Source organism: Canis lupus, chromosome 23 (genome assembly GCF_011100685.1).
Source record: "Canis lupus familiaris isolate Mischka breed German Shepherd chromosome 23, alternate assembly UU_Cfam_GSD_1.0, whole genome shotgun sequence".
Classification (NCBI taxonomy): domain Eukaryota; kingdom Metazoa; phylum Chordata; class Mammalia; order Carnivora; family Canidae; genus Canis; species Canis lupus.
In genome coordinates, this window is record NC_049244.1 from 23,776,351 (window position 1) to 23,804,259 (window position 27,909).

Here is a 27,909-nt window from a genome sequence, read left to right on the forward strand (position 1 = left end):
CCTTAAGGAATGTGCTTTTGCCTGGAAACTTCCCCAGCCATCCCGTTTTTCCAGTTAATTTTCTCTTTTTTTTTTTCTTTTTTTTTTTTTTTTCCAGATTCTCTGGAAGTGCTTGTGACTTTTAATGCAGAGTAATAAAGTGAAAAAAAATAAAAGTTTGTATATTTAAACAATGATGTGAGATAGCACAAAGGGAAACGGCATCTCCCAACTTGAGTCCAGCCTGATGAGGGGAAATGGCAGACTCTGGTCAGGTTCCATCAGGACAGTCACTCGTGTGGCTTCTCTTTCCCATTATTCCTCTCTCCTACTTCTGCTGAGGTTTTGCAGACTCTTTGCCATTCTCACCACACCAAATGGGAATCTTAAAGGCTGTGATCCACTGATCAGTCTAACAGATATTGATAGGGGCTTGGGTTCCACGTGTAGGTGCTTGTCAGATTGATGAGATGGTCCACTTGAGATTTGTGCACTGGTTATAAATTTCCGTCAAGTATTTTTTTTAAGTCATAAATATTAAACTCCAGTTAATGGTGCTCATGCTGAAAATTTAGGGGGCAGTGTCAAAATATAAAATGAATTGGGGCACCTGGGTGGCTCATAGGTTAAATGGCTGACTCTTGATTTGGGCTCAGGTCATGATCTTGGGGTGCTGGGATCCAGGCCTATGACCTGCTGTGCACTCAGCTGGGAGTCAGCTTGAGGATTCTTTCCCTCTGCCCCTGCCCCTTCCCCTGCATGCCCTCTCTCTCTAAAATAAATTTAAAAAATTTTTTAAGTAAAAAAAAAAAAAAAAATCTCTCTATCTATGCCCCTTCTTCCCTCTCTAAAAATTTTTCTAAAAATTAAAAAAAAAAAAAGATGAACTGATGCATCTGTGAATGGGCAAATCAGCAGATGAACAGATTAGGTGATAAAGCAATCAGCAAAATGTTAATAATTGAATCTAGGTAGTGGGTATAGGAGTGGTCACTCTGCAATTCTTTCAACTTTTCTGTATGTTTGAAATTTTCCATAATAAAATGTTGAGGGAAAAAGCCAGCTTTAATATTAACTCACCCATCACCTTCACCCTCCACAGTCAGCCTCAGAATTCAGGAGGCAGGCTATTTCCAGGATGTTTTGAAGCAGAAGAAAGCAAACTCATTTCAGTCCACCCTGAAAAACATCACTGTCTGAATGGTGAATGGCTTGTGACATCAACTGAACATTATTTTTCATTATTTCCCTGCTCAGAGCACCCAGATGACATCCTGCCTTAGGCTGCAGGCCCACAATTTCAAGGCCTATTCAAATTGTGTTATGAACACCAGGCAGGGGGACATTTCAAGGGCAAAGGATTCAGGAGGCTTGCCTCTTCACAATCAGACTGTTGTGAGCATTCAGTAAGTTCCTGTGTGCAGAGCCCTTTTACGAAGTGAGTACCAAGAAAATAAAAAGCAGTGTTTGGGTTTATGAAGTATTTACAACTGTGAAAGGCTTTCTATCTAAAATGGAACCAGAGGGGGGCGCCTAGCTGGCTCAGTTGGTAGAGCATGTGACTCTTGATCTCCAGGTTGTGAGTTTGAGGCCCAGGTTAGGCACAGAGTTTATTTACTTCATTAAATAAAGAAATAAAATAAAAATGGAACTGGAGGATATGAAATGGAGAATCGCATGCATCCTCAAAAGAACAGAACTTAAGAACTGAGGATGCTTTCTGTAAGTGCATGATTTATAGAAGACCTGTGAACATGCACTAAGAATCTCTTCCTACCCTCAAGCCAATCAACTTACCTGCCTGGACTCTGGCCAGACTTCCACCTTGCCGGTAAATATAGCCCACCCCAAGCATTCAATGGATTCACCTGTAGCTTGCTACAGTGTGTGTTTCCTGAATGGCAATTCCTCTGCTATTCCCAAATAAATTCAATTTCTGGTAATTTGATCTTGCCTCACTTTACCTCTTTATTGAGGTTAACACAATTTACTTAAGTAAGGAAGCCACAATTAGAAAATGAAGGGCTTGGAGAGTGGGAATTGTAGGGGGCAGTTTGACCACTGGAGTTTACTTCTGGCATATTAATATTATAGAGTATTATGTTGCTGTTACAAAGAATGATCTTTATACGGATGTAATAGCATAGATAGATCTCCAAGAAGTACTGTTGAATGAACCTTGTATAGTATAATACCATTTATATTAAAAACAGCCACACTGACATGTAAGCCCAGTTTTGTATATGTTCAATAAGCACCTAGAAAAAAGCAAGAGCAAGATTTAGAGAGATCCATTAGTGGGACACCTGGGTGGCTCAGTTGTCAAGCGTCCGCCTTTCGCTCAGGGCGTGGTCCCGAACTCCCCGGATTGAGTCCCACATTGGGCTCCCTGTATGGAACCTGCTTCTCCCTCTGCCCATGTCTCTGCCTCTGTGTGTGTGTGTGTGTGTGTGTGTCATGAATAAATAAAATCTTTAAAAAAAAAAGAAAAGAAAAGAAAGATACATAGCAAATTCTTAGATGTATTTATCTTTCACTGGCCATCCTTGAGAGTAAAAGCTGATTCTTCTTGGGTCTCCTGGGTGGCTCAGTCAGTTAAGTGTCTGCCTTCCACTCAGGTCATGATCCCAGGGTCCCGGGATAGAACCCTGCTTCGGGGTCCCTGCTCAGCTGGGAGCCTGCTTCTCCTTCTGCCTCTAAACACCTCCCCCCTCCCCCCAACTTGTGCTCATTCTCACACAGGCATTTTATCTCAAATAAATAAATAAAATCTTTTTTAAAAAATAAATAAAAATAAAACTGATTTTTCTCATTTTTTCATATCTCTAGTTCCTCAAAGTTCTTAGTAAGTACTAGTAGTCATTTATCCCTATAAACTCTATATCCCATCTGTTCATATTTATCTCCACCACTATTATCTCTTCCCGGACTACTAATAACAACTTCCTAATCGGTCTCTCTGCTTTTACTCTGGCTCTATCACAATCCCCTCTTCAAAGGACAGAGTCGTGTTGTTTTTTTTAAAAGGTTTTATTTATTTATTCATGAGAGACCACAGAGAGAGACAGAAACAGAGGGAGAAGCAAGTTCCCTGCAGGAAGTCCGATGTGGGACTCAATCCCAGGACTCCGGGATCACGCCCTGGGCCAAAGGCTCTCAACCACTGAGCGACCCAGACGGCAGAAGGACAGTTTTAAAACTGTAAGTGCAAACCTGATCCCACAATTCCCTGCTTAGAACTCTTTCATGGCTTCTCATAACGTTTAAAATAGTCTCAACTCAGTCAGTTGATTGGCAAAGTCCAACCTCTCCCACCCCTTCTCCCCAATTAATTGTTTACTTCAGCCAAACTCTGGAAGCTCTTTCCTGCCAGGGAGCCTTCCCCTTGGCAATATTGCCTGACTCCCTCCAGCAGACGGTATAGCTGGCCCCTGTTGATCTAGCATCCCTTGCTCAGACATGCCTTCTTGTCTGAGAAAGTCAAATTTTGTGACCACCTATTGTTACTGCAACACCCAGCACCTTTTTGCCATATTCTTTCCTACCAAGGCAATACAGCTTCTGCAAAACACCAACAAGCCTGAAGCCACAGGTAGATTGAAACTGCCCCCTCTGAGGACCCAGACTCCAAGGGCTGAGTCTGGATCAGGTGATATCAGAGCAAGTTTGGCCCAGTGTGTGGCCAGTGGCTGGCATCCTTTCCGGCACAGCCACCTGTTTCTAGAGATTGCAGCTTGATGTGATGGAAAAATAAAAACATGGAAGGTACCTACCTGCCTTAGTGCGGAGCTCTTTGGACTAACTTCCCTCTGGAACAAGTTGCTGTAATTACTGGACATTTATTTTAATAACCTCTAAAATAAAATTTTTCCTTCTAAGGAAAAATTATCGAAAAACAATTATAAAATGATTCCTACTGTACAGAGATATAAATTATTTTTCCCCAGTTTTCAAGCATTTATGCAATTAAATCCTCATTTCTACAGTGAGTCTTAGCCATGCCCCCAAATACCATTAGTGCCATCGTATTCATTTTTATTTTTAATTGTTCTTAAAAACAATTTTTCATATTTAATAATAGGCCTAAATGTGTCTGGCTGAGCACTGCCCTTGTAAAAAGAGATGGTTTTTCCCCATTGTCATTGTTTTCTTCTTAAATTTTAACACATATGTTTATCAGCCTACCTACCATTTACAATAAAGATACAAAGTAAGTAAAAGAAATAAAGACTTTTTTCTTCTGAATTCAAGTGAGTGGCTGACTACTTTTCTAGGGCATTATGTGAGTATCTATCTCTTTGAATAACTTGAAAATTATATTAAAAAATCAAATTTGGTATGCCTGGGTGCCTCAGAAGTTGAGCGCCTGCCTTTGGCTCAAGGTGTGATCCTGGATTCCCAGGTTCAAGTCCCACATCGGGCTCCTTGCATGCAGCCTGCTTCTCTGTCTGCCTGTGTCTCTGCCCCTCTCTCTCTCTCTCTCTCTCTCTCTCTCTCATGAATAAATAAATAAAATCTTTAAAAAAATAAAAATAAAAAATAAAAAAATAAAAATAAATAAAAAATCAAATTTTGCGATATGCAACTGGTGTAGTCAGTAGAGCATGCAACTCTTGATCTCAGGTTTGTGAGTCTGAGCCCAACTTTGGGCATAGAGCCTACTTTAAAAAAAAAAATCAAATTTTCAAAGAACCAAACTTTGATATGACCTAAATTTTCTGCAACAATTTTCCATATCTGAATAGAGGTATCCTCCAATTTTCAGAAAGTTCACATTCCTCCCCTTCACTTTTATGAAAGACCTAAGTTAGTTTGATAATGGGCTTTTTTTGTAAAAAGCAAAATCCTCTTCAGATTTCTTTCAGTTGGTGAAAACAGGTGCTGGGATGTCATTCTGGGATATTTATTCTATTTTCTTTGAGTAGACTTTTAAGATATAACATCTATTAAGTATACTCATTGTAATGGTGCCTCTCAACGAATTTTTTTATATGTGTATACTTGGCTACTCACCACCCAGATGAAGATATAGAGTATTCCCAACACCAAAGAAGCCTCCCTTTCACCACTTTCTAGTCAGTGCCCTAAGGCAATCATTATTCTGGCTTCATTATCATAGATTAGTCTTGCCTATTCTTGAACTTCATGTAACTTTAATCATATAGCATGGACTCTTACTGTAAGGCCCCTTTGTGAATATGGTTATGAATATGACATCATCATGTTGTTCTATGTAGCCATATGTCACTTCTTTTTACTGTTGTATAGTATTCCATTATATGACTATATCATTGCTTATCCATTCTCCTATTGATGAATATTTCCAGTTCTTTACTTAATATGAATAAAGTTTCTATGAATACTCTTTTGTTTGTTTGGTTGGTTGAGTTTTTTAAAAAGATTTATTCAGGGGATCCCTGGGTGGCTCAGGCTGCATGGATCCTGCTTCTCCTGCTGCCTGTGTCTCTGCCTCTCTCTCTCTCTCTCTTTCTGTCTCTCTCTCCCTGTCTTTCATGAATAAATAAATAAAATCTTTAAAAAGAAAAAAGATATATTCATTGTAGAAAGTGTGAGCATGAGAGCAGGGGAGGAGCAGAGGGAGAGGGAGAAAGAATCTGAAGCCGACTCTGCACTGAGCATGGAACCTGACACAAGGCTAGATCCCACAACCATGAAACCTGAGCTGAAACTGAGAGTCAGACATTCAACCAATGAGCCACCTATGTGCCCCTGAATGTTATTATAAAGCTCTTTTGTGCTCATATATGCTCATTTCTCCTATACCTAGGAGTACGGTTGCTGGATCACAGGGAAAGTGTACAATGACCTCTAATAGATTAATGCCATTTTTCTAAAATGGCTGTACCAATATATGCTCCTATATGCAGTATATGAAAATGACAGTATTCCACATTATTATCAAATTTTGGTATCATCAATCTCTTTCATTTTCACCATTCATTTTGGTGGTTGTAGAATGGTATCTCTTTGTGGTTTTGTTTTGTTTTGTTTTGTTTTGTTTTGTTTTGTTTTGTTTTGTTTTGTTTAAGACTGTACTTATTCATGAAAGACACAGAAAGACAGAGACATAGGCAGAAGGACAACTCCCTGCAGGGAGCCTGATACAGGACTCCATCCCAGGACCCCAGGATCAAGACCTGAGCCAAAGGCAGACACTCAACCACTGAGCCAACCAGGTGCACCTCTTTGTGGTTTTAATTAGCATTTTCAGCATGCATAATAATGTTGAGCACATTTTCATTTGCTTATTGGCATTTTAGATTTCCACTTTTGTGAAATAAACGCCTATTCAAGTCTTCTACACTCTTTAAAATGTCTTTTTTTATTATTTAGTAGATTTTTAATGTGTATTTAGTATTTGAATCTTTCAATGGATATATATGTTGCAAATCTCTTCTCTTAGTCTGAGGCTTGACCTTTCACTCTCTTAATAGTATCCCTGATGGGGCATCTGGGTGGCTCAGCCATAGAGCATCTGCCTTCGGCTCAGGTCAGGATCTCTGGGTCCTGGGATCAAGTCCTGCATCAGGCTCCCTGCAGAGAGCCTGCTTCTCCCTCTGCCTATGTCTCTGCCTATCTCTCTTTCTCTCTCATTCGCTTACTCGCTCCCTGTGTCTCTAATGAATAAATAAATAAAATCTTTTAAAAACCCCAAAAATCTCTTTGCCTACCGCAGTTCATGAAGATACTCTTATACATACTCTTTGAGTTTTTTTGTTCTTATCTTTCACATTTAAGTTCTGTTGCATTTCAGTCAATTGCTGAGTATAGTGTGAGGTAGTGGGCAGCATCCTATTAAATTTGTGTCCTTGTATACCATTTGTAAACTATCATTGTTAAATGTTTGGAGTAGAAGTGCCTTAGAGCATGAGCTTATAGGTCCATCTTTATAGCAAGTTCACTGTAGTGCTTTTGAAAAATAGTCTGGTACTCCATTAACGATTGAATGTTCTCTAATTAGTTTTTCTTTAAAAAAAAAAAAAGATTTTATTTATTTATTCATGAGAGACACACACACACACACAGAGGCAGAGACACAGGCAGAGGGAGAAGCAGGCTCCATGCAAGAAGCCCGACATGGGACTCGATCCGGGGTCTCCAGGATCACGCCCTGGGCTGAAGGCAGGCGCCAAACCTCTAGCCACCAAGGCTGCCCAGTTTTTCTTTCTTTCTTTTTTTTTTAAGGTTTTATTTATTCATGAGAGACACACAGAGAGAGGCAGAAACATAGGCAGAGGGAGAAGCAGGCTCCATGCAGGGAGCCTGATGTGGGACTCAAACCCAGAACCCCTTGAGGACCCTGGGATTAGGCCCTGAGCTGAAGGCAGACACTCAACCACCGAGCCACCCAGGCAGTCTCTCTCTAATTAGTTTTTAAAACAGCATGGCCCTTAGCCTCCGGCAAGAGGAGTCTCTACTCTGAGACCCGGAGTTTATAGCATCTCTCATGCCATAAACACTCAAAAGCAGACTGGAGGAGGGGAATCTCTGTCATTTGTCACTTGGTAGGCGCTCTAGACAACCCTGTAAACCTATACATTCATCCTTTTGCCTAACCGTATCATGCCCTAAGAGACACACTTCCTTGCCTTTCTTGTCCTAAATCCTCAAAACAGAAGGCGCCTGCATTAAAATATTGAGAAGTTTGAGTATGAGAGAGCACAGTTTGGAAGTGCAGGAAGGATCTGAGTGGCAGGAATGCTTAGGTAAGAGAAAAGACAAATTAACTTGTCAAATCCTCCTTCTTAGCGTGAATGCAAAAGACTGTTGCATATAAAGTATTGTTTCCCAGCATGCCAGGCAGCTGTTTTCTTGCTTCTCTTTGTGCTCCAATTCATGCTTCTGAAGATCTTCCTAAATTAGCACAAGTATTGACTAACATTGCAGTGTCAGAGGAACATTTTGTAGTATTAGTCAATTTTTTACCCTTAAATGTGTGTGTATATAAATCTAAACATTACATATGGGAAGAATGACAGATTTTTCCATTGGCAAATAGATGAGTAGTAAATGCAAAACTGTAAACAGTTCTATAAAACTATGGAAGACTGGGGATCCCTGGGTGGCTCAGTGGTCTAGCGCCTGCCTTTGGCCCAGGGCGTGATCCTGGAGTCCCGGGATCGAGTCCCACATCAGGCTCCCTGCATGGAACCTGCTTCTCCTTCTGCCTATGCCTCTGCTTCTCTCTCTTTCTCTGTGTCTCTCATGAATAAATAAATAAAATATTTTTAAAAAAATTATGGAAGACTTAACTGAAATTTCTAAGAAGCTAATAAAACATGCAATTTGTTTAATACCTTTGACTAGAAATTTGATAGTGATTGACTGTAACTTCACTTTGTCTTTTAGTTTTGATAGGTCATTCAGAATATTTTGGAAGAAAGATAGCATTTTTTAAAATGCGAAAAATAATTTTAATTTCTTTTTTTATATTTATCATCATTCACATTTTTGGAAGAAAATACATTCAAAATTGGTAAATTTTACATACAATTACATTTTGACTATGTACATGTATTACTTTGGTTTTGTTTTTTTTTTTTAAGATTTTATTTATTTACTCATGAGAGACACCGAGAGAGAGGCAGAGACACAGGCAGAGGGAGAAGCAGTCTCCCTGCGAGGAACCCAATTTAGGACTTGATCCCAGGACCCCAGGATCACGACCTGAGCCAAAGGCAGACGCTCAACCACTGAGCCACCCAGGCTCCCTGTTCTGTTCATTCTAGAGCAGCACTACTATTCAATAGAACTTGCTGTGATAATGGAAATGTTCTACATTGACACAGTCCAATATGGTAATTATGGACCACGTGTGATCATTGATATGTGGAACATGGCTAGTTGGATTGATAATTTTTTAACTTGATTAGTTGATGAAATTTTAATTTTATTTAATTTAAACTAGTTTATTTCTTTTAAGTAGGCACCACACCCAACATAGGGCTTGACCTCTTGACCCTGAGATTAAGAGTCCCATGGCCTACTGACTGAGCTAGCCAAGTGTCCCTTAACTAGATTAAATTTAAACAGGACACATGGCTAGTGGCTACCATGCCAGACAACACAGGTGTAATTATAAGACTGCTTGGTGGCCAAGTTCCCAGCAGCAGAGTCTAAGAGCTTCTGATACTACATTGTCCTTTTTCTTAGTCCTATTATTGACTAGCTTCAGGGAAGTATATCTTCAGACTAAGGCACAGCTAAGAATTGAGAAAGGGGGAAACTAATCAGGATCTTTTTTTACTTCCTTTATTAAAAATTGAATATTAAAGTGATCAAATGCTTATTTTATAGTCTCCTTACAAGGCAGATATATCTACTATAAGTCTATGCATTGGCTCTGGAGTGAAAATGGGAAGCAAGACAGGAATGGAGAGACAGACATTAATTAAATAATCATACAGATACATCATTAGAAATTCGAATAAAGGAAAAGTATAAGGAGTTGGGAAGGTGATGAGGAGGGAAGATTGATTTGAAGCCCCTGGAAACACTTTTTTGATGATGCTGAAGTCCAGCTTGTAGAAGTGATGTTTTAGCTGAGAAATGAATAATGAGCTAGAATTTTTGACAGTGGAGGGAAAAGCATTCCAGGTGGAGGGAATAGCATGGATAGGCCTCACGTGGGCAGAGCAGGGACATGTTTAAGGGACTTTAAAGAAAAAGAATGTGGGAAGAGATGAAACTGAAGAGCAGGCTAGAGAGCCTCATCTGCCATATCAGGGCTTTTGACCTTTATCCTAGAAGCAGTGGCAAGCTACTGAAAGGTTCTGAGCAGAGGAGTGACATGATTAGAAAATAAACTTAAAAAACAAAACCAAACAACAACAACAAAAAACTTGGCTTTTAACAAGGGCTTCATTGTTCCCTGTTCCTTCCTTCCTTCCTCTTCCAGCAGCCAGGCAGGTGACTTCCCCAGACACAGGGCTGCAGCTGGCTCCAGAGGCAGATCCTCAGAACAGACTGGAAGTGCTTGGTCGTGGGCCCAGAGGATGAATGGAGCTAAGCTGTGTTCTTTCCTCTAACACTCTGTGTGTTCTCTCTGTGTGTTTCTACCATTAAATAAATACTGGGGTATTTATAAAAACTTCAGCAAACCACCCACTCCATTTTCTCTTGCCGCAGGCCCAGAAGCCCTCAAACAGTAACAAGCTGTACCAGAATCTCTGTGATATCCAAAGAGACAGCTCCTAAAAGACAACTAAATATAACTCTCTTCCACACAGGCTGATTGATGATGCCTGCTGCCTCGACTTTTACAAGCATAGTTGTGGAACATCTAGGAAACTTGAATTTGACAGACAGGTTTAAGGTGAACAAAGGAAGCCTGCTGGAGAGCTTGGCTTTCAGTATTTTCTAGTCTGGTCATCTTTCTGTTGAGCCACATGCAGTAGTTGATGGACCTTCGGTTGGGAGAATGACAAACCAAAGAATTGACTCCAGTGGCAAGAAAAGGCAAGAATCTCGAATAGAAGACAAAAGACCTGTTAAGGTATTTGAACTTCAAAAGTTTCAAACCAGAATCCAACTTTCTTAAGCAACATAACCACTGATTGTCTTCTTCTAAAATGAATCGACTTTACCTCTGTCCCTGGCATGATTGAAAAGTCACCCATTTTGCTGGTCAACACACTTGAGCTTGATTGTCAACTCTGCCACTTACTCTAAGCAAGTTAATTCACCTTCCTGAGCTTAGTGTCTTTGCCTGTAAAATGGGTTAATAGTTTGTTTGCAGCATCGTGTGGATGCAATACAATGTGGACGAAATGATTAGAAATAGTCCCTGGGCTGACAGTATTGTTATCCAGTACTGCATCTGTGTGTCTATCTTCCTCATGACACTGACGTCCTCAAGCAAAGACACCTGCTTCTGGCCTTTATGTCAAGTGCTGACTCCTGTAGGTATTTAGTACATAAAATGAATAATTGATATAGCCATCTTATAGGAAAGGGTTCTCCTCTTATGTGGTCAGCCTTCCTAAGATAGGCTTTTAATTTCCTACAGCCTGTACTGTTTGTCTGCTTTAGACAAGAATTAGGAAAATAAAATTATTGGATACATTTCCAGAAAGATATTTTCCTAGAATGTTTCTACTTACACACACATATTATTTAATTAGTAAGCCTATTCTTGAGCATTTTTAGAATTACAGAAAAATTATGCAGAAAGTACAGATTTCCAACTAAAATAAAAGGAAAATGAAAAGAAAAAAAAAAGCACAGATTTCCCATATGCCCCCTCACTCCCTTCCCTCCATATTGCTAACATCTTGCATTAGCATGATAATTTTTAAAAATATTTTATTTTATTTTAATTTTTTTTATTCATTTTTTATGATAGTCACAGAGAGAGAGAGAGAGAGAGAGAGAGGCAGAGACACAGGCAGAGGGAGAAGCAGGCTCCATGCACCGGGAGCCCGATGTGGGATTCGATCCCGGATCTCCAGGATCGCGCCCTGGGCCAAAGGCAGGCGCCAAACCGCTGTTCCACCCAGGGATCCCTAAAAATATTTTTAAAATATTTTTAAAAGATTTTATTTATGTATTCATGCAAGACGCAGAGAGACAGGCAGAGACATAGGCAAAAAGAGAAACAAGATCCATGCAGGGAGCCGATATAGGACTCGACCCCAGGACCCCAGGATTACAACCTGAGCCAAAGGCAGACATTCAACCACTGAGCCACCCTGGTGCCCTAAGCTTTATTTATTTATTTATTTGTTTATTCACTCATTCATTCATTCATTCATTCATTTGAGACACAGACAGAGAGGCAGAGATATAGGCAGGGATGGGGGGTGGGGGGGTGAAAAGCAGGCTCCCCACAGGGAGCCCAATGTGGAACCCAATCCCGGGACCTTGGGATCACGCCCTGAGCCAAAGGCAGATGCTCAACCACTGAGCCACCCAGATGTCCCAGCATGATGCATTTGTTATAATTAGTAAACCAATATTGATACATCATTATGAAATAACCCATCATTTACATTTTAAATAATTCTTTGTGTTGTACATTCCATAAGTTTTGACAAATGTATAATAACTTGAATCCACCATTACAGTATCATTCAGAATAGTTTTACTGCTCTAAAAATCCCCTGTGCTCCACCAATTCATCTCTTCCCTCCCAACTCCTGGCAAGCATCAATCCTTTTATTATCTCCATGGTTTTGCCTTTATTCTAGAGTGTCATGTAGCTAGTCATAGGATATATAGCCTTTTCAGATTGATTTCTTTCCCTTAGTGATATGCATTAAAGATTCATTCATGTCTTTTCCTGACTGATAGCTCATTTCTTTTCATTACTGAGTACTAATCCATTGTATGCATGTACCACAGTTTATTTATCCATCACCTGCTGAAGGACATCCTGGTGGCTTTCAAGCTTTGGCAATTAGGAATAAAGCTGCTGTAAACAGTCATGTGCAGGTTTTATGTGAATATAAGTTTTCAACTCATTTGGGTAAATACCTAGGAGTGTGATAGGAGTGTGATTGCTCTATCGTATAGTAAACATATGTTTAGCTTTGCAAAAAACTGCCAAACTGTCTTCCAAAGCAACTGTACCATTTTAAATTCCCACGGGTAAGAAACGAGAGTTCCTGCTGCTCATCATCTTCTCCTTCATTTGGTGTCATCAGTGTTTTGGACTTTAGCCATTCTAATAGGTGTGTAGTGATAGCTCATTGTCTTCATTTGCAATTTTCTAATGACATACAATATTAAACATCATTTCCTATGCTTGTTTGCCATCTGCATCTTTTCTTTGGTGAAGTATCTGTTCAGATCTTATGCTCATTTTTAAATCAAGTTGTTTGGTTTTCTTATGGGGGTTTTTGCGTTTTTTCTAATAGATTTTCTTTTTTTAAGATGTTTATTTGTTTATCTATTTATTTGACACAGAGAGAAAGAGAGGACACAAGTAGCAGGAGCAGGAATGCGAGCAGGAAAGGAAGAAGCAGACTCCCGCTGAGTGGGGAGCCCAAAGCACCCTCAGATCATGATCTGAGCTGAAGGTGGGCAGTTAACTGACTGAGCCACCCAGGCGCCCCTTATTGTGGGGTTTTAAGAGTTCTTTGCATTTTTTTGAACACCAGCCATTTCTCAAATATATGTTTTACAAATATTTTCTCCCAAATTGTGGTTTGTCTTTCCATTCTATTAGTGTATTTTGCGGAGTAGTTTTTTATTTCAGTGAAGTTCAACTTGTCAATTTTTCTCCCATGGGTTGAGCTTTTCATATCTAAAAAGTCATTGCCTAACCCAAGGTTACTAGATTGTCTCCTATGTTATCTTTTAGGAGTTTTATGGTTTTCTGTTTTAAATTTAGTTATTTGAGCCATTTTGAGTGAATTCTGTGAAAAGTGTTAGATCTGTGTCTAGATTTTTTTTTTTTTTTGCATGAGGCTGTCTATTGTTCCAGCACCATTTGTTGAAGATTGTCCCTTTCTTCGTTGAATTGCCTTTGTTCCATTGTTAAATATTAGTCAATTATATTTGTGTAGGTTTATGTCTGGGCTCTCTGTTCTGTGCCATCGATCTCTTTGTTCTTTCGCCAATACGACATTTTCCTATTACTGTAGCTTTAGAGTATGTCTTGGTGTTGGACAGTGTCGATCTTCTAACTTTGTTCTCCTTCAATATTGTGTTGGCTACTTATATATTTAAAAGTAGATTTATTTTTTTCAGAAAAAAATTATGCATGTATTAAGGAAAAATAAACAATACAGAAAAGTGATACATATAGTAAAAGTTTACTATTATAGGGATGACTGGGTGGCTCAGTGGTTGAGCATCTGTCTTTGGCTCAGGTTGTGATCCAGGGTCCTGGGATTGGGTCCCACCTCGGGTTCCCCACGGGGAGCCTGCTTCTCCTCTGCCTGTGTCTCTCATGAATAAATAGTCCTTTTTTTAAAAAAGATTTTATTTATTTATTTGGGACACAGAGACAGAGAGAGGCAGAGACACAGGCAGAGTGAGAAGCAGGCTCCCTGCAGGAAGCCTGACGTGGGACTTGATCCCAGGTCTCCAGGATCACGCCCTGGGCTGAAGGCGGCGCTAAACCACTGAGCCACCGGGGCTGCCCAATAAATAGTCTTTGAAAGAAAATGTTATGGAAGGTAGGTGTCTAATCAATGAGAAAAAGGTGAACAACAAAATAGGGGGGGAAAGTATCTGAATCATCAGTTTCAGAGAAAAAGAAAGTTTAGTACCCTACAAATATTTGCAAAAATGTCAACCTTTCTCTTAGTTTAAAATGAAAAGAAATATCAGTGAACTATTTTTCTCTTTTATGCCCTTTATTAATCAATAGAGAAAAAATAAAACACTCCAAAATAGTATAAATTGATATCAAATATATAAATGGCTATTTGGCCAAATTTGGAATGTGTGTTCCTTGCATGGATACATTTATTTTCTTCATGATATCCCTAGGCTAAAAACAGAGCTTGACACATAGTATATCTTCAATAAAGGGTTGTTAAATAAGTTTGAAAAATCCAAAATGCATTTAGTCATTGATAGAGTAATTCTACTACCAGGAATTTATCAAATGGGTATATGTACAGGATTTTTTATTGTTGTAACATTGGATTTTGTTTCATTCTGTTTTTAAAAGATTTTATTTATTTATGAGAATGAGAGAGAGAGAGCACAGCTGCAGGGAGGAGGGGGAGGTGGGGAACAAGCAGACTCCCTGCTGAGCAGGAAGCTGGATGAAGGGCTCCATCCCAGGACCCTGGGATCCCCACCCAAGCTGAAGGCAGATGCTTAAGCAACTGAGCCATCCAGGTGCCCCTTCTTGCAGCATTGTTTGCGAAGGCAAATGCTATTACCAGACTAAATGTCCATCTATAGAGGAAACATTAAATAACTTTTTGTACAATCATACAATAGAATATTATGTAGCTATTAAAGAAGAATGAGGTAGATCTAAGTGAACTAATATGGAACAGTGTCAATAATATTACTGCTAAGTAAAAAAAAAGCAAATTCTAGAACAGTATATGCATAACATGAGAATATATAACATACAATCAATTTGTTTCCTGACCTGTGTTGGAAGGATTCCTGTTGTCCGGGGAGTCTCTCCTTGGATGATAGGTTGAGGAAGGAAAGAAAGAACACTTTCACCAGTGAGTAAGTAAGAAACCACTTACTCACTTATATTTTCTACTGTAATAAGAAGCAAGTACAAGTTTTATGCTCTTTTCTTTTAAATTTTTTTAAAATTTTGTATTTAAGTTTATCTCTACACTCAACGTGGGGTTCAAACTCACAACCTTGAGATCAAGAGTCACATGTTTCACCAACTGAATCAGCCAAGAGCCCCAAATTTATTTATCTTTTTGTTTATTTATGCATTGTTTAAGTATAATTTTTTTTAAGATTCATCTATTTATTTGAGAGGGGGAAGAGAGAGAATGAGAGAGAGGGCACAAGTAGGGCAAGGGGCAGAAGGAGAAGGAGAGAGAGAATCTCAAGCAGACTCCCTGCCAAGCTCAGAGCCCAATGTGGGGCTCCATCTCATGACCCCAAGATCACCACCCAAGCCAAAATCAAGAGTTGGATTTGTGCAACCATTTGTGCAACCAACTGAGCACACAGGCACCCTCATTTATTTAAAAAAAATAAAAATGTATGGAAGTTTTTATGTAAAAATATAAAAAGGGTATATAGATTGATTTATTTGAAAATACCATAATTATTCAGGGGAAATAATACATTTCATTAAAAATCTAAATAAAGAAGCAAATATGAAAGAGTAAAAATCTTATACAATGATAAAACTAATATTAGTTTGGTAAACATTTTTCCAGATATTTCTTTACGCATGTGTACAATTTACAAAAATATTTATGCTAACTCTGTAGTCTGCTTTTTTTTTAAAAAACTTTGTTTTAATTATTTATTTATTTATTTATGATAGTCACACAGAGAGAGAGAGGCAGATACACAGGCAGAGGGAGAAGCAGGCTCCATGCACCGGGAGCCCGATTGGGATTCGATCCTGGGTCTCCAGGATTGCGCCCTGGGCCAAGGGCAAGCGCCAAACCGCTGCGCCACCCAGGGATCCCGTTTAGTCTGCTTTTTTTTTTTTTAATTTTTATTTATTTATGATAGTCACACAGAGAGAGAGAGAGAGACAGAGACATAGGCAGAGGGAGAAGCAGGCTCCATGCACCGGGAGCCCGACGTGGGATTCGATCCCGGGTCTCCAGGATCGCGCCCTGGGCCAAAGGCAGGCGCTAAACCGCTGCACCACCCAGGGATCCCTGTAGTCTGCTTTTTATCAAAAGATATTCAGTGGATTTTTTTCTAAATAAGTCAGTTTGTTTTTATAGGCCTTATAGTATGCCAATATATTTACAACTCACTTAGTAAACTAGTTACTTATTTTTAAGCACTATAAATAAAGCTGCCTCATTTATCTTTAAAATAATGAATAGATACAAAGTCACTTTTTAAAATTTTTTTAAAGATTTTATTTTTTCATGAGAGAGAGGCAGAGACATAAGCAGAGGGAGAAGCAGGCTCCACACAGGGAGCCTGATGTGGGACTCCATCCAGGGACTCAATCCGGGAACTTCAGGATCACACCCTGAGCCTAAGGCAAATGCTCAACTGCTGAGCCACTCAAGGCATCCCACAAAGTCACATTTTAGATCGCTTTATAAAATATAATAGTGATAACAACTCTATGAAGAGTAATGGATTCATTACCTAGCATTCATTACCTATTCATTCATCCAGATTTTCTGTGGTTTGGATATCCAAAAAGCACCAGCTTGTGCACCCGGCCTGCATATGTGTGTTCATATTCATTGTGACTTTGATTATTATAGCAAAAAAAAAATTCCATCATTATAGGTAATCTATATCTTTATATTTTTTATAGAATATAACACAACAGTTAAAAAGAATAAAGTGAGGGTGCCCGAGTGGTTCAGTCAGTTAAGCATCTGCCTTCACCTCAGGTCCTGAGATTGAGTCCTGAGTCGGGCTCCTTGCTCAGGGGGTCTGTTTCTCCCTCTCCCTCTGCCTGCCGCTCCCCCAGCTCATGCTCTCTCTCTTTCTCTCTCTCTCTCTCTAATAAATAAATAAAATCTCGGAGGTCGGGGGTGAGAATAGGGTAAGTTGATAGGTCCTGACTTGAAAAATCCTCACCCCTGACCACTAAGTGACAGAAAGCATTTACAGAATAATATTGTGGTTGTGTTACCAAGCTATTTTTTAAAATACAGGAAAGCGATTTATTTTTTTTTTTATTTTTATTTTTTTTAGGAAAGCGATTTAATACAATCAACAAGTGTATTCCCATAGTTCATCATGTTATACATTTAGAATTTGTGCCATTGACAGTATGCAAATTAAGCCTAAGTTTAAAAATAGGCTATATCTACCTCACATTGTGGGCAAAGTTTACTTTAAAAAAAATAGGTTGCTTCTATATATTCGTGTATATATATGTAAATACATAGGAACCGCTCTGGAACAATATACACCTGATTTTTTGGCAGTGGTTACCTTTAGAAAGGGAGACCTCTGCTCTTCCTTTACATACTTCTGTATTGCTTGACTATTTTAAAAAGGAGAAGGCATTAATTGGGTATCTATCAATCAATAAATATAAATACAACATGTTTTTGAGTCAGTGAAATAGGTAACATAATCAACTGATAGACAAAATTAACAGACCACAAATGAACTTTGGAAGAAAACAATCTGCTGAGAACCTATGTAGGGATAGACCCATCTTCTCCTTTGGGAAGTATTTGAGGAGTATATTTTCTCCCTTTTTACCCCTCTAAAAAGATACCGTTAAGTCACCAGTAAGGCAGCGTTTCCTACTACTCTAATCCCTGCGGGGCTTGATGGCTGCATGTGGAGGTGAGATATGAATACCACAGCCACCCTGCAAGTTGCCGGACCCCATCCCAGGAAGTGAGAGCCTAAAGGAGACTCAGTACTTGCTTAAAGAACATGCTTCACTCCTTCCCAATTTGTGGCAAGGGGAATGATGCAGCCGATGGAAATGAATATGCAGTACTGGCATATGTGGTATGAATTAAAAAGCAGCTGAATAATAAGAAATTCAAATAAAAACAATTAACTGTCATGTCCTACCGAACTAGGGAAGGTTTCTTTAATGGCTCTGCACAATATTGGCATGGGGTGAGGGGGCAATGATGAGAGGTGAAGCTAGACAAATTAACAGAGACTGAAGGAGGCAGAGCTTTGTCAAATACATAAGGGAGTTTATCCCAGGAACCAGGGCAAGCCCGTATCAAGCCTTAGGAAGCTGGATCACCTCTGGCTACTCCAAGGAGAATGCATTGAGAAGCAACCAGCCCAGACATGGGGAGAGCAGCTAGGTGGCCAGTGTAGTAATCCAGGCAAAATATTTTTGCACCCTAAAACAGTGAAAGCAGTGGAAACGGAATCAAGTAGATGAGCTGAGGGATATTAAAGAGAGATGTCTAACAGATCTTGGACATCCAGAAAAGGAGAACAGGTGGTGGTAGTGAGGCATCTATATCATCTAGAGTTCAAACAGTAGACCCTGAACCCTCAGACATGGAATATACTTATTGTTGTTGAAATTAGGCCTTGCAACTGTGTGTGGAAGCAACTGAACATCTGGGTAAGGGAGTTAAAGCTCCCACCAGTCAGTCTGAAAAGCCAAGGATGTCCAGCTATGGAAGTAGGAACTCAGAGACTGATGAAGTCTAGAAGAAGCATTTGCCTTTATGGGTGTAAGGGCAGGCATTTGTTGATGGGTCTGGGGCTGCTGTTGGTCAACAGAGCCTACAGTCCAGAGGAAGAGCTGGAGGCAAAATAAAACAATGACAAGCTGGAACCTGCCAGGCACCTCTGCATCTACAGGTCATGCCGAACCATGAGGGCATTCAGATATGGTACCACAAAATTCCTTCCTTGGCCAAGTCTAACCTGGAACCACACAAGGAAAGGGATTCTGCAAAACAATTTCCATTAACCAAGTTAATGGTGGGAGATTCTGGAGGAAATGTAGTGGGTTCCATTTTGGTCATGTTAACTTTGAGTTGACTATAATACATCCCCGTGGAAATGTTCAGTAAGCAGTTGTCCTGTGCAAATAAATTGCTCTGGAACTCTAGTTCTAATCCATCCTGGGGTGAGAGGGAGGAATGCAACTTTGGATTACGAACCTAGGAACTAAAAGTATTGGCAGGAGTCAAGCCAGTCTCAAGAGACAACAGACAGTTCAACCAAGATCTATAACTCAGGCAGTGACCCGGGGCAGTGAGATGGAATGGACAGACCCTACGGGGCAGGTGGGAGAAAGCATCCTCGAGAGATGGCCTGAGATACTTTACCTCTGAGTGTATGGTCTGTATATTAAGGCCAGCCTTCTGGAATCAGTATTTTGAAAGTACCATGATTTATAATTAAAAAACCTTACTTGATAGTCACTCCTCTTATTTTGTAATCCTATTATGCAGGCACAAGACAGTATATTTAACGAATGATTCTTCTTTCAGAAATTTCAAGCACAATTTGTTACCACAGTTTGTGCCCTTACTGCTTCATAGTCCTTCAGAATCCTAGAGAGAGTTCTGACTGAGGTTCCAGGTGATGTAGTAAACATTCCACACAAAGGGGTGTACCATTACATCAGTGGGACCACCACCACTGCCGCCACCACTACCACCACCATCGTAACCACCTCCGTTACATCCATCACCATCAATATCCAAACTTGGAGGAACAAAGGCTGGGGAAAGGTGGTAAAGAGAGGAAAAAGGAACGTAAAGATTCCAAATGAGCACAGAAATTAATAGTGCTTTCAGGTAAATTTTCCTTATTTCTATTGCATGACAAAGAACATTTTTTTAAAATTCCAGTGTAATTAACATACAGTGTTACATTCGTTTCAGGTGTACAATATAGTGATTCAACAAATCTTTTTTTTTTTTTTTGGTAAAGACTTATGTATTTGAGAGAGAAAGAGAAAGTGAATGGGGGGAGGGGCAGAAGGAGAGGGGGAGGGAGAGGGAGAGAGAATCTCCAGCAGACAATGCAATGAGCACAGAGCCTGAAACAGGGCTTGATCTCATGACCCCGAGATGGTGACCTAAGCTGAAATCAAGAGTCAGATGCTTAACCAACTGCACCCAGGTGCCCCAGTGATTAAACAATTCTATGCATTACTCAGAGCTCATCATGATAAATGTGCTCTTAATCTGCTTCACCTGTTTCCCCCATCCTCCCACCCACCACCCCTCTGGTAACCGTCAATTTGTTCTCTATAGTTAAGAGTCTGTTTTTTTGGTTTGTCTCTTTCTTTCCCCTTTCTTCATTTGCTTTGTATCTTAAATTCCACATATAAGTGAAATGTCAGCTCTCTCTGACTTACTTCACTTACCATTATACTCTCCAGATCCATCTATGTTGATACAAATAGCAAGATTTCATTCTTTTCTATGGCTGGATAATATTCCACTATGTGTATATATACCACCTCTTCTTTTTTTTAAATTTTTATTTATTTATGATAGTCACAGAGAAAGAGAGAGAGAGAGAGAGAGAGAGAGGCAGAGACACAAGCAGAGGAAGAAGCAGGCTCCATGCAAGGAGCCCAACGCAGGACTCATGCCCTGGTCCAGGATCATGCCCCGGGACAAAGGCAGGTGCTAAACTGCTGAGCCACCCAGGGATCCCCATATTTTTAATTTTTGAGGAATCTCCATACTGTTTTCCACAGAGGCTATACCAGTTCACATTCCCACCAACAGTGCACAAGTGTTCCTATTTCTTCACATCCTTGCCAACGCTTGTTTCTTGTGTTTTTGATTTTTAGCCATTCTGACAGGTGTGAGGTGATATCTATCTCATTGTGGTTTTGATTTGCATTTCCCTGATGAGCATTTTTTCATGTGTCTGTTGCCATCTGTAAGTCAATGAACAATTTTATCTGCAGTATTCTTTTTCCTCCACTTTCTTAGTTATCAGTTGAAATCTTGGCTTCCTGTTAGACTATGTACATGGGGAAATGATATATTCTTCTGACTACCCTGTACAAAGGAGGGCTTCCATCCTTCTCTATACTCTTATTCTTTTTTTTTTAAGATTGTATTTATTTATTTATTTGACAGAGTGAGTGTATGCACACAAGCATCAGGAGCAGCAGGAGGAGAGAGAGGGAGAAGCAGGCTCCCTGCTGAGAAGGGAGCCTGATGCAGGGCTTGATCCCAGGACTCCAGGATCATGACCTGAGCTGAAGGTGAACACTTAACTGACTGAGCCACCCAGGCACCTGTCTATACTCTTATTCCATTATATTTTTCATTTTAGTACTTACTCCATCTGGTATTATATGTTTACATGTTTCTTTTATTTATTGCCTTCATTTCAGAATATAAACTTCATCACAGACCATGCCTGTTTTGGTCACTGCTGTATTCCCAGCAAATTAAACAGTACCTAGCATATTACAGAGACTCAAGTATTTGTTGAATGAATGAATAACACATTACATTCTAAGAATGGCTCCCTGTGAGAGAGAACTGTATTATGGCTGTTCTCTATATAGAGAAACATAAACTTCTGGTATAAAGGATCGACTGTAAGTTGAATCACAGTAGCAGGGTGCCTTAAATATTGTCCCAGCAGTTCATCAAGCCTCAGGAAAACTGCAACCTTTACATGAACATGATCAAATAATAGCAAATAAAAATATTTGTTAAACATTTTGGCAAGAAGAGCTTAATAGCTTTGCCAGTACTCATTTCTCCCCCTACTTCTCTGCTTGCCCCTCCATTTCCTTTGCTGGTCTTCTTCCTCTTTCTTCCTGCTAACCAGTCATTCCCTTGGATTTGCCTGGGACCCTCTTTTTGATCTTTCAACTGTGAGTTTTTGAAGTAGGCTTCTCAGGTGTCATGATGCCACTCCTATCTACATAAGGGGTTAAGTCCCTGTGTGGGCACTGTCCTGGGCCTCATCTGACCTGTTTAATTCTTTGTATGAGCATATGAGGCTCTGCAAACTCCTCCCCTCAAAGCCTCCAGCCTTCTCTGTGTGTGCTGCTTCAGCATTATGCACAGTAGTTAGCCTTTTGTAGATATTGAAGAAGTGAATGGATGCTGATTAAATTTGTTGATGAGACTGAAGTATTTATCAGTGAAATTGATATAATTTTGGTATTTCATTTTAAATATTCCAGTAAAAATAAATAGAATGTAATAAAAAAATAAAATGGCTGAAGACAAAGATGAAACAAGAATGGAAAAATGTTGATAATGGTTGAAGCTGATGATGGGCATATGAGGGCTCATTATACTCTTCTATTTTTGTGTACTTTTAAGTTTTTCTGTTAAAAAAAACACAAAAATTTGTTGTTGAGGCAAAGCCAAGAAGGCCTACCAATATGCTAATAGTTTTAGAAGCATTTATGAAGTGGAAATTTGTAAATAAAATTTTACAATAGGAATGGGTAGCTATATTCACTACAGTTATGCCCTTTAAGGAATTAAATACAAATGAGGAAAGCAGCAAACATGTCAAACTTTTCAGAGCTTTGCTTAATTTTTAATCGTATTGCCACGTGTAAACCATATACGAAGGTTGCTAAAGCCTTTTGCCAATCACATGGTACACCATCTTATTCATCATTTACCACAGAAAATTTTCCTCCCTAGAAATAGTATAGCATATAGGATGAAAATTCTACTGGGAAAAATCTTAAAGATATTTGCCTATTTTTATAGCCATTGTATTACTTTACTTATGCATTCATTTTTAATTTACATGCGTTACTCATAATTGTGTTCCATTTTTTTAAGTCCTTACTTATTTATTTAAGTAATCTCTACATCCAGCATGGGGCTTGAACTCATTACTTCAAGATCAAGAGTCCCATGCTCCTCCAACTTAGCTAGGCACTCCTAAATTGTGTCTGATTTTATATATCCACTTTATTATTTGTTATACTAACAATTGTAGGGATGCAATGATATATACAATTTACCACAACATATTAATAAATACACATATCTCAATTCTGAAACACTGATTCAGATACTGCTATGGAAAAAATCCTCTCCCAGCTCCTGGCTGGCATGCAATTCTTGATCTCAGGATTATAAATTCAAGTCCCATATTGGGTGTAAAGATTACCTAAAAAAAAAACCTTTCCCATTGATTTACTGATTTTTTTCTTTAATTAGTTTTATATAGAATATATTTTCCCATAAGTGTTATAATTTCATGTCTACATGTGATATGTTTCCATTTGGTACAGTTCTCAGCATCCTTTTTGCTTAGGGTAAAAGGAGCAGGCACTTTTTTTTTTTTAATTTTTATTTATTTATGATAGTCACACAGAGAGAGAGAGAGAGAGAGAGAGAGGCAGAGACACAGGCAGAGGGAGAAGCAGGCTCCATGCACCAGGAGCCTGACGTGGGATTCCATCCCGGGTCTCCAGGATTGCGCCCTGGGCCAAAGGCAGGCGCTAAACCGCTGCGCCACCCAGGGATCCCAGAGCAGGCACTTTTTAAGTGGCCCCTGTTGCCAATTGCTTCACCATTTATCTTCATTTGATGCTATAAATAATCCTACTTACTTACAGATAAGAAAGCAGATGCTCAGAGAAGCTTAATTTGTGAAGACAGACTTTTTTTTTGAAGACAGTTTTTTTAAATCCAAACTCTACATTGTTCATAGTATATTGTTTTTTGTCTCCATATACAAACTTTCAGTATGAGGCCATGACTTAGTATTGAATAAAACTGGCAGATTCTAGGATGGTATGCAAATATGACTCATTTACATCTCAGAAAAGATGACATATATATTATGTATGTAAATATGTTTATGTAACCAATGTTAATATTATTAATATATTATTATATTACTGTAGGTAATATAATAGTCATCGTATGGTTATAATATATTTATATTTAATGTATATAATTATAATATATTGACATATAATAAATATATTATTAATATATTCTAATATATCTTATATATACATATTTGGAAAGACAGATAACAGCCATTAACTAAGGCTGGAATTTGGGAGTTAGGGTGGGGCTTTGGAAACAAGGAGAACACATTTTCTAGCTTGTATCTTTTTGTCTTGAACTTAAAAATGAAATGCATTACTTTTATGCTCAGAGATATCACTATTATTTTGTCATTAGTACTAAATAGACTCATTTCTTATTTTAACAAGTATCAGCATTCTGAATACCTGTTTTATGCTTGGAATGTTTAAGTCCCTATGGGCTTCAGGCATTCTTATTGTTGTAGGCCCATCTAACACATTAAATGTACTCACATCAAATACAACTTCTATGAGTTAAGTTGAAGTTAAATAGAACTTACATGAAGCTGAGTTGAAGTTAACATTGTCACATGTCATAAACATTTAAAGCTACTAAATTGATTTTTTAGGTTTTAAAGTAGTTTTTAAAGATTTTATTAGTTTATTTTAGAGAGGGCACATGAGCAGGGGAAGGGGCTGAGGAGGAGGAAGTGGGAGAGAATCTCAACCAGACTCTGCGCTGAGTGCAGAGCCTCATGCAGGGCTCAATCCCACCAGCCTGAGATCGTGACAGGAGCCAAAACCAAGAGTTGGATGCTTAACTCACTGAGCCACCCAGGTGCCCTATTCATTTTCCTGTGAACCTTTTAAGTAGAAAAAAAAAGTACCTTCACCAAGATAAAATGGAGTACACAAATAATTATGCTCAAATTTTAAATCAAATACCTAGGTCTCAAGCATGTATGTACTTTCACATGCCTGGGATACGATCTTGTGCTGATTTCTTTGAGTATTTATTCTTAGATTTCTGGTTGACTTTGTAGAGTCTGCCTAATTTTATTCAGGGATACACAATTCAATCACCATTTTTTTTTAGTACTTCCTGTGTGTTTTTTGGGGGAATGACAGCATCAGAATATTCAATGGTAGGCCCACATTAAATTGTGAGGAACTAAAGCAAATTGTAAAGGTAAAGACCTGCTTGAAAAGACTTTCAATGTATTGGGGCACATGGGAGGCTCAGTCAGTTAGGCACCAGACTCTGTTTCAGCTCAAGTCAGGATCTCACGGTTCTTGAGATCAAGCCCTGAGTTGGGCTCTGCATTCAGTGGGGAGTCTGCCTGAAGATTCCCTGCTTCTGCCCCTCCCTCCAGATGTTCACTCTTCCTTTCTATAATAATTTATCTATTAAAAAAAAAAAAAGACTTTCAATGTGTCACCCCTGGCATGTAAATATCGTTTATCCTGTTTGCAGAGTGTTTTGGAAATCAAGGGAATGGAATGTGAGAAAATCAACACATGATTCAGATCAGGAGACCCCACTTTCCCTGAGAAGGAGGTACTTTAGAAGGAAGAAAACGAGATTATCAAGATACTCAAAATACTCTGAAGACCATGAGAAGCCGCAGTCCTGTGATCAAATGATTACATTTCCCTGTTCCATATGTAAGCATGAAATTGACCTACGTGAAACTTTCCTCCATAAAAAGCAACATATGGCTCTGGCCACCCTGGAGTTTCAATGGATGGGTGAAAAGAAACCAGCGCTCCCAGTAATTACCATTCAGAGACAGTTTATAATCACTAAACTATTGTCATCTTCTTTATTCACTGAAAAAATCCTAGAGAGCATTAATTATGCTTTTGAGCTACTTTGGCAGAAACAAATACCAGCATACTATAAGATGATTGATAACGTTCACAGGAGTTCCATATATTCTCAAACAATCTCTCATGTATTGATTAAAGGTGTAGCCATTTGTGAAGATGGAAATTCTGCATGGAAAGCTGACATGAATGATAAATTCACTGTGGTGGATAATTTTGGCAAAAAACCTGATGTGTGTTTTTTTGGTTTATTTGATGGACATCATGGTGCCTCAGCGGCAAACCTGACATCAGTGGAACTCCCAATTTTATTTCTCCATCAGCTTTCCAGATTTGATCCTTCCTACCATATGACTTCTGAAGAGCAAAATGTAATCAATTCCTTTCTCACAGTATTTAGGGAAGAATACATAGCCAAAGAAGAACTTTTTTCCTCCATAAAGAAAAGGAGAAAAACAGGGAAATGTGAGTATGAGAACATACACAAAGCCTTTGCAAAAGCATTTTGGAGAATGGACAGGCTTTTACTTCTTGGAAGAAATGAAGTGTCCAGGGTTCGATGGAGTGGCTGTTCTGCAGTTACTTGTATATTGGAAGGCAATATTAAAACACCCTATACTAAGAAGAATTGGAGAATCAGTAATGATGATGGCTTGCCAAAGAATTCCCCTTCCCAGGTGATGCCACAGATAATTTCTGGAGTACTTCATGTTGCAAACACTGGTATGTACATTGAGTGGTGCTCATTACACCTTACATTTATTTTTTATTCCTTGCAGCAAAATTTCTCTTGCTTCCAGAACTATTTAGTGACCTATGATTTAGTGACTTAGTAATGCCTCAAAATTCCATTGACTAATTTAAGAAATGATCAACAACCACACTTTAAATGCAGATTGCAGACCACAAAAATAATTGTAATTTTTTTTCACAAGGAGGAACATATAATTTGACCAAAACATTATTTTCTAAATGGGGTAGCAGTTCAGCTGTGGAGAAAGGCAAAGCATTTATTGCTTAGATCTAATGAAACAAAAAACATTTCCCATACTTCCCTTTTTCAGGAAAATGGAAAGTTCTTTGAGGATTGTTACAAGTCTGGTTGTTTAAGCTGGTCAGCTATTCTAATAACATATTTTCAATAGATCACTTGGGCTCACAGGCCAAGTAGCATCCATTTACTTTTAGAGAAAATAGTTTGTGCAAGTTTATAAGCATATATTCTATTCTCCAAAAATATAGCTGTATTTTTAAAAAGATATTTATTTATTTATTCATGAGAGGCACACAGAGAGGCAGAGACATCATCAGGCAGAGGGAGAAGCAGGCTCCATGCAGGGAGCCCAACATGGGACTCGATCCCGGGTTTCCACCTGGGCTGAAGGCGGCGCTAAACCACTGAGCCACTGGGGCTGCCCTATAGCTGTATTTTTAAAATTGTATTTCAAGAAGCAATTTTTTCAGTTAGTGCAAAAGTTCTAGCCTAGGAGCTTGACAAAATGGAAAGCCCACACGTAAAACATTCTTAGCAAAGTTAAGCTGAGCTCCATGGGATGCTTAATTGGGTTTCCACTATCCCTTTCATGAATAGTTATTATTAAGTAAAGTCTACCCCTAATGTGGGGCTCAAACTCACAATCCTGAGATCAAGAATTGCATGGTCTACTGACTGAACCAGTAGGGTGCCCCTGTGTAGTTATTAATAATAGTGTCCACTTATTTAATATTAAAATCTTAAAAAGTATAAAATATGTTCATGATACATTTATATATTGTAATATGATTGCCATTCAGGTGATAACTAGCACCTCTATCAATGTTACATAATTATCATTTCTTTTTTTTTTTTAAGATTGTAATTTATTTATTCATGAGAGACACAGAGAGACAGAGAGACACAGGCAGAGGGAGAAGCAGGCTCCATGCAGGGAGCCCAAGGTGGGACTCTATTCACCACCTGAGCTGAAGTCAGATGCTCAACCGCTGAGCCACCCAGGTGTCCTCATCATTTCTTTTTTAGTGGTTTAAACAATTAAATTCTAGTCTTGGCAAGCTTGATGATTATAATACAGTATTGTTCTCTATATTCTCTATATTGTGCATTAGATCTCTAGGACTTACTACTTGCTCCAAGTTTGGCTCTTTACACATTTGTTCTATTCCCTCACCCCTATATCTAAGTGTCGTTACCCCACTTTTCCCGATGAGAAAATGGAAGCTGGGAGAGGTGAGATAATTTGTTCAAGGTCTCAGAGATAATAGGAATT

General features: G+C 39.0%; 1 protein-coding gene and 1 long non-coding RNA gene across 2 annotated transcripts in view; one reads left to right on the forward strand and one right to left on the reverse strand.

The window, feature by feature from the left end:
• Nucleotides 1-116: 116 nt before the first annotated feature.
• Nucleotides 117-19,814, reverse strand: LOC119877433. Its single transcript, XR_005376970.1, has 4 exons — nucleotides 19,451-19,814; nucleotides 15,059-15,096; nucleotides 1,060-1,158; nucleotides 117-542 (listed from the first exon to the last, which is right to left on the reverse strand). It is a non-coding gene; the product is annotated as an uncharacterized LOC119877433 (long non-coding RNA).
• PP2D1 (protein phosphatase 2C like domain containing 1) overlaps nucleotides 19,633-27,909 on the forward strand; it is an 18,460-nt gene continuing 10,183 nt past the window's right edge. The window contains exons 1-2 of the mRNA XM_038570736.1: nucleotides 19,633-19,838; nucleotides 25,290-26,365. Of these exons, the coding sequence (XP_038426664.1) occupies nucleotides 19,810-19,838; nucleotides 25,290-26,365 (1,105 nt within the window). The 5' untranslated portion in view covers nucleotides 19,633-19,809. The remainder of the gene's footprint in view (nucleotides 19,839-25,289; nucleotides 26,366-27,909) is intronic.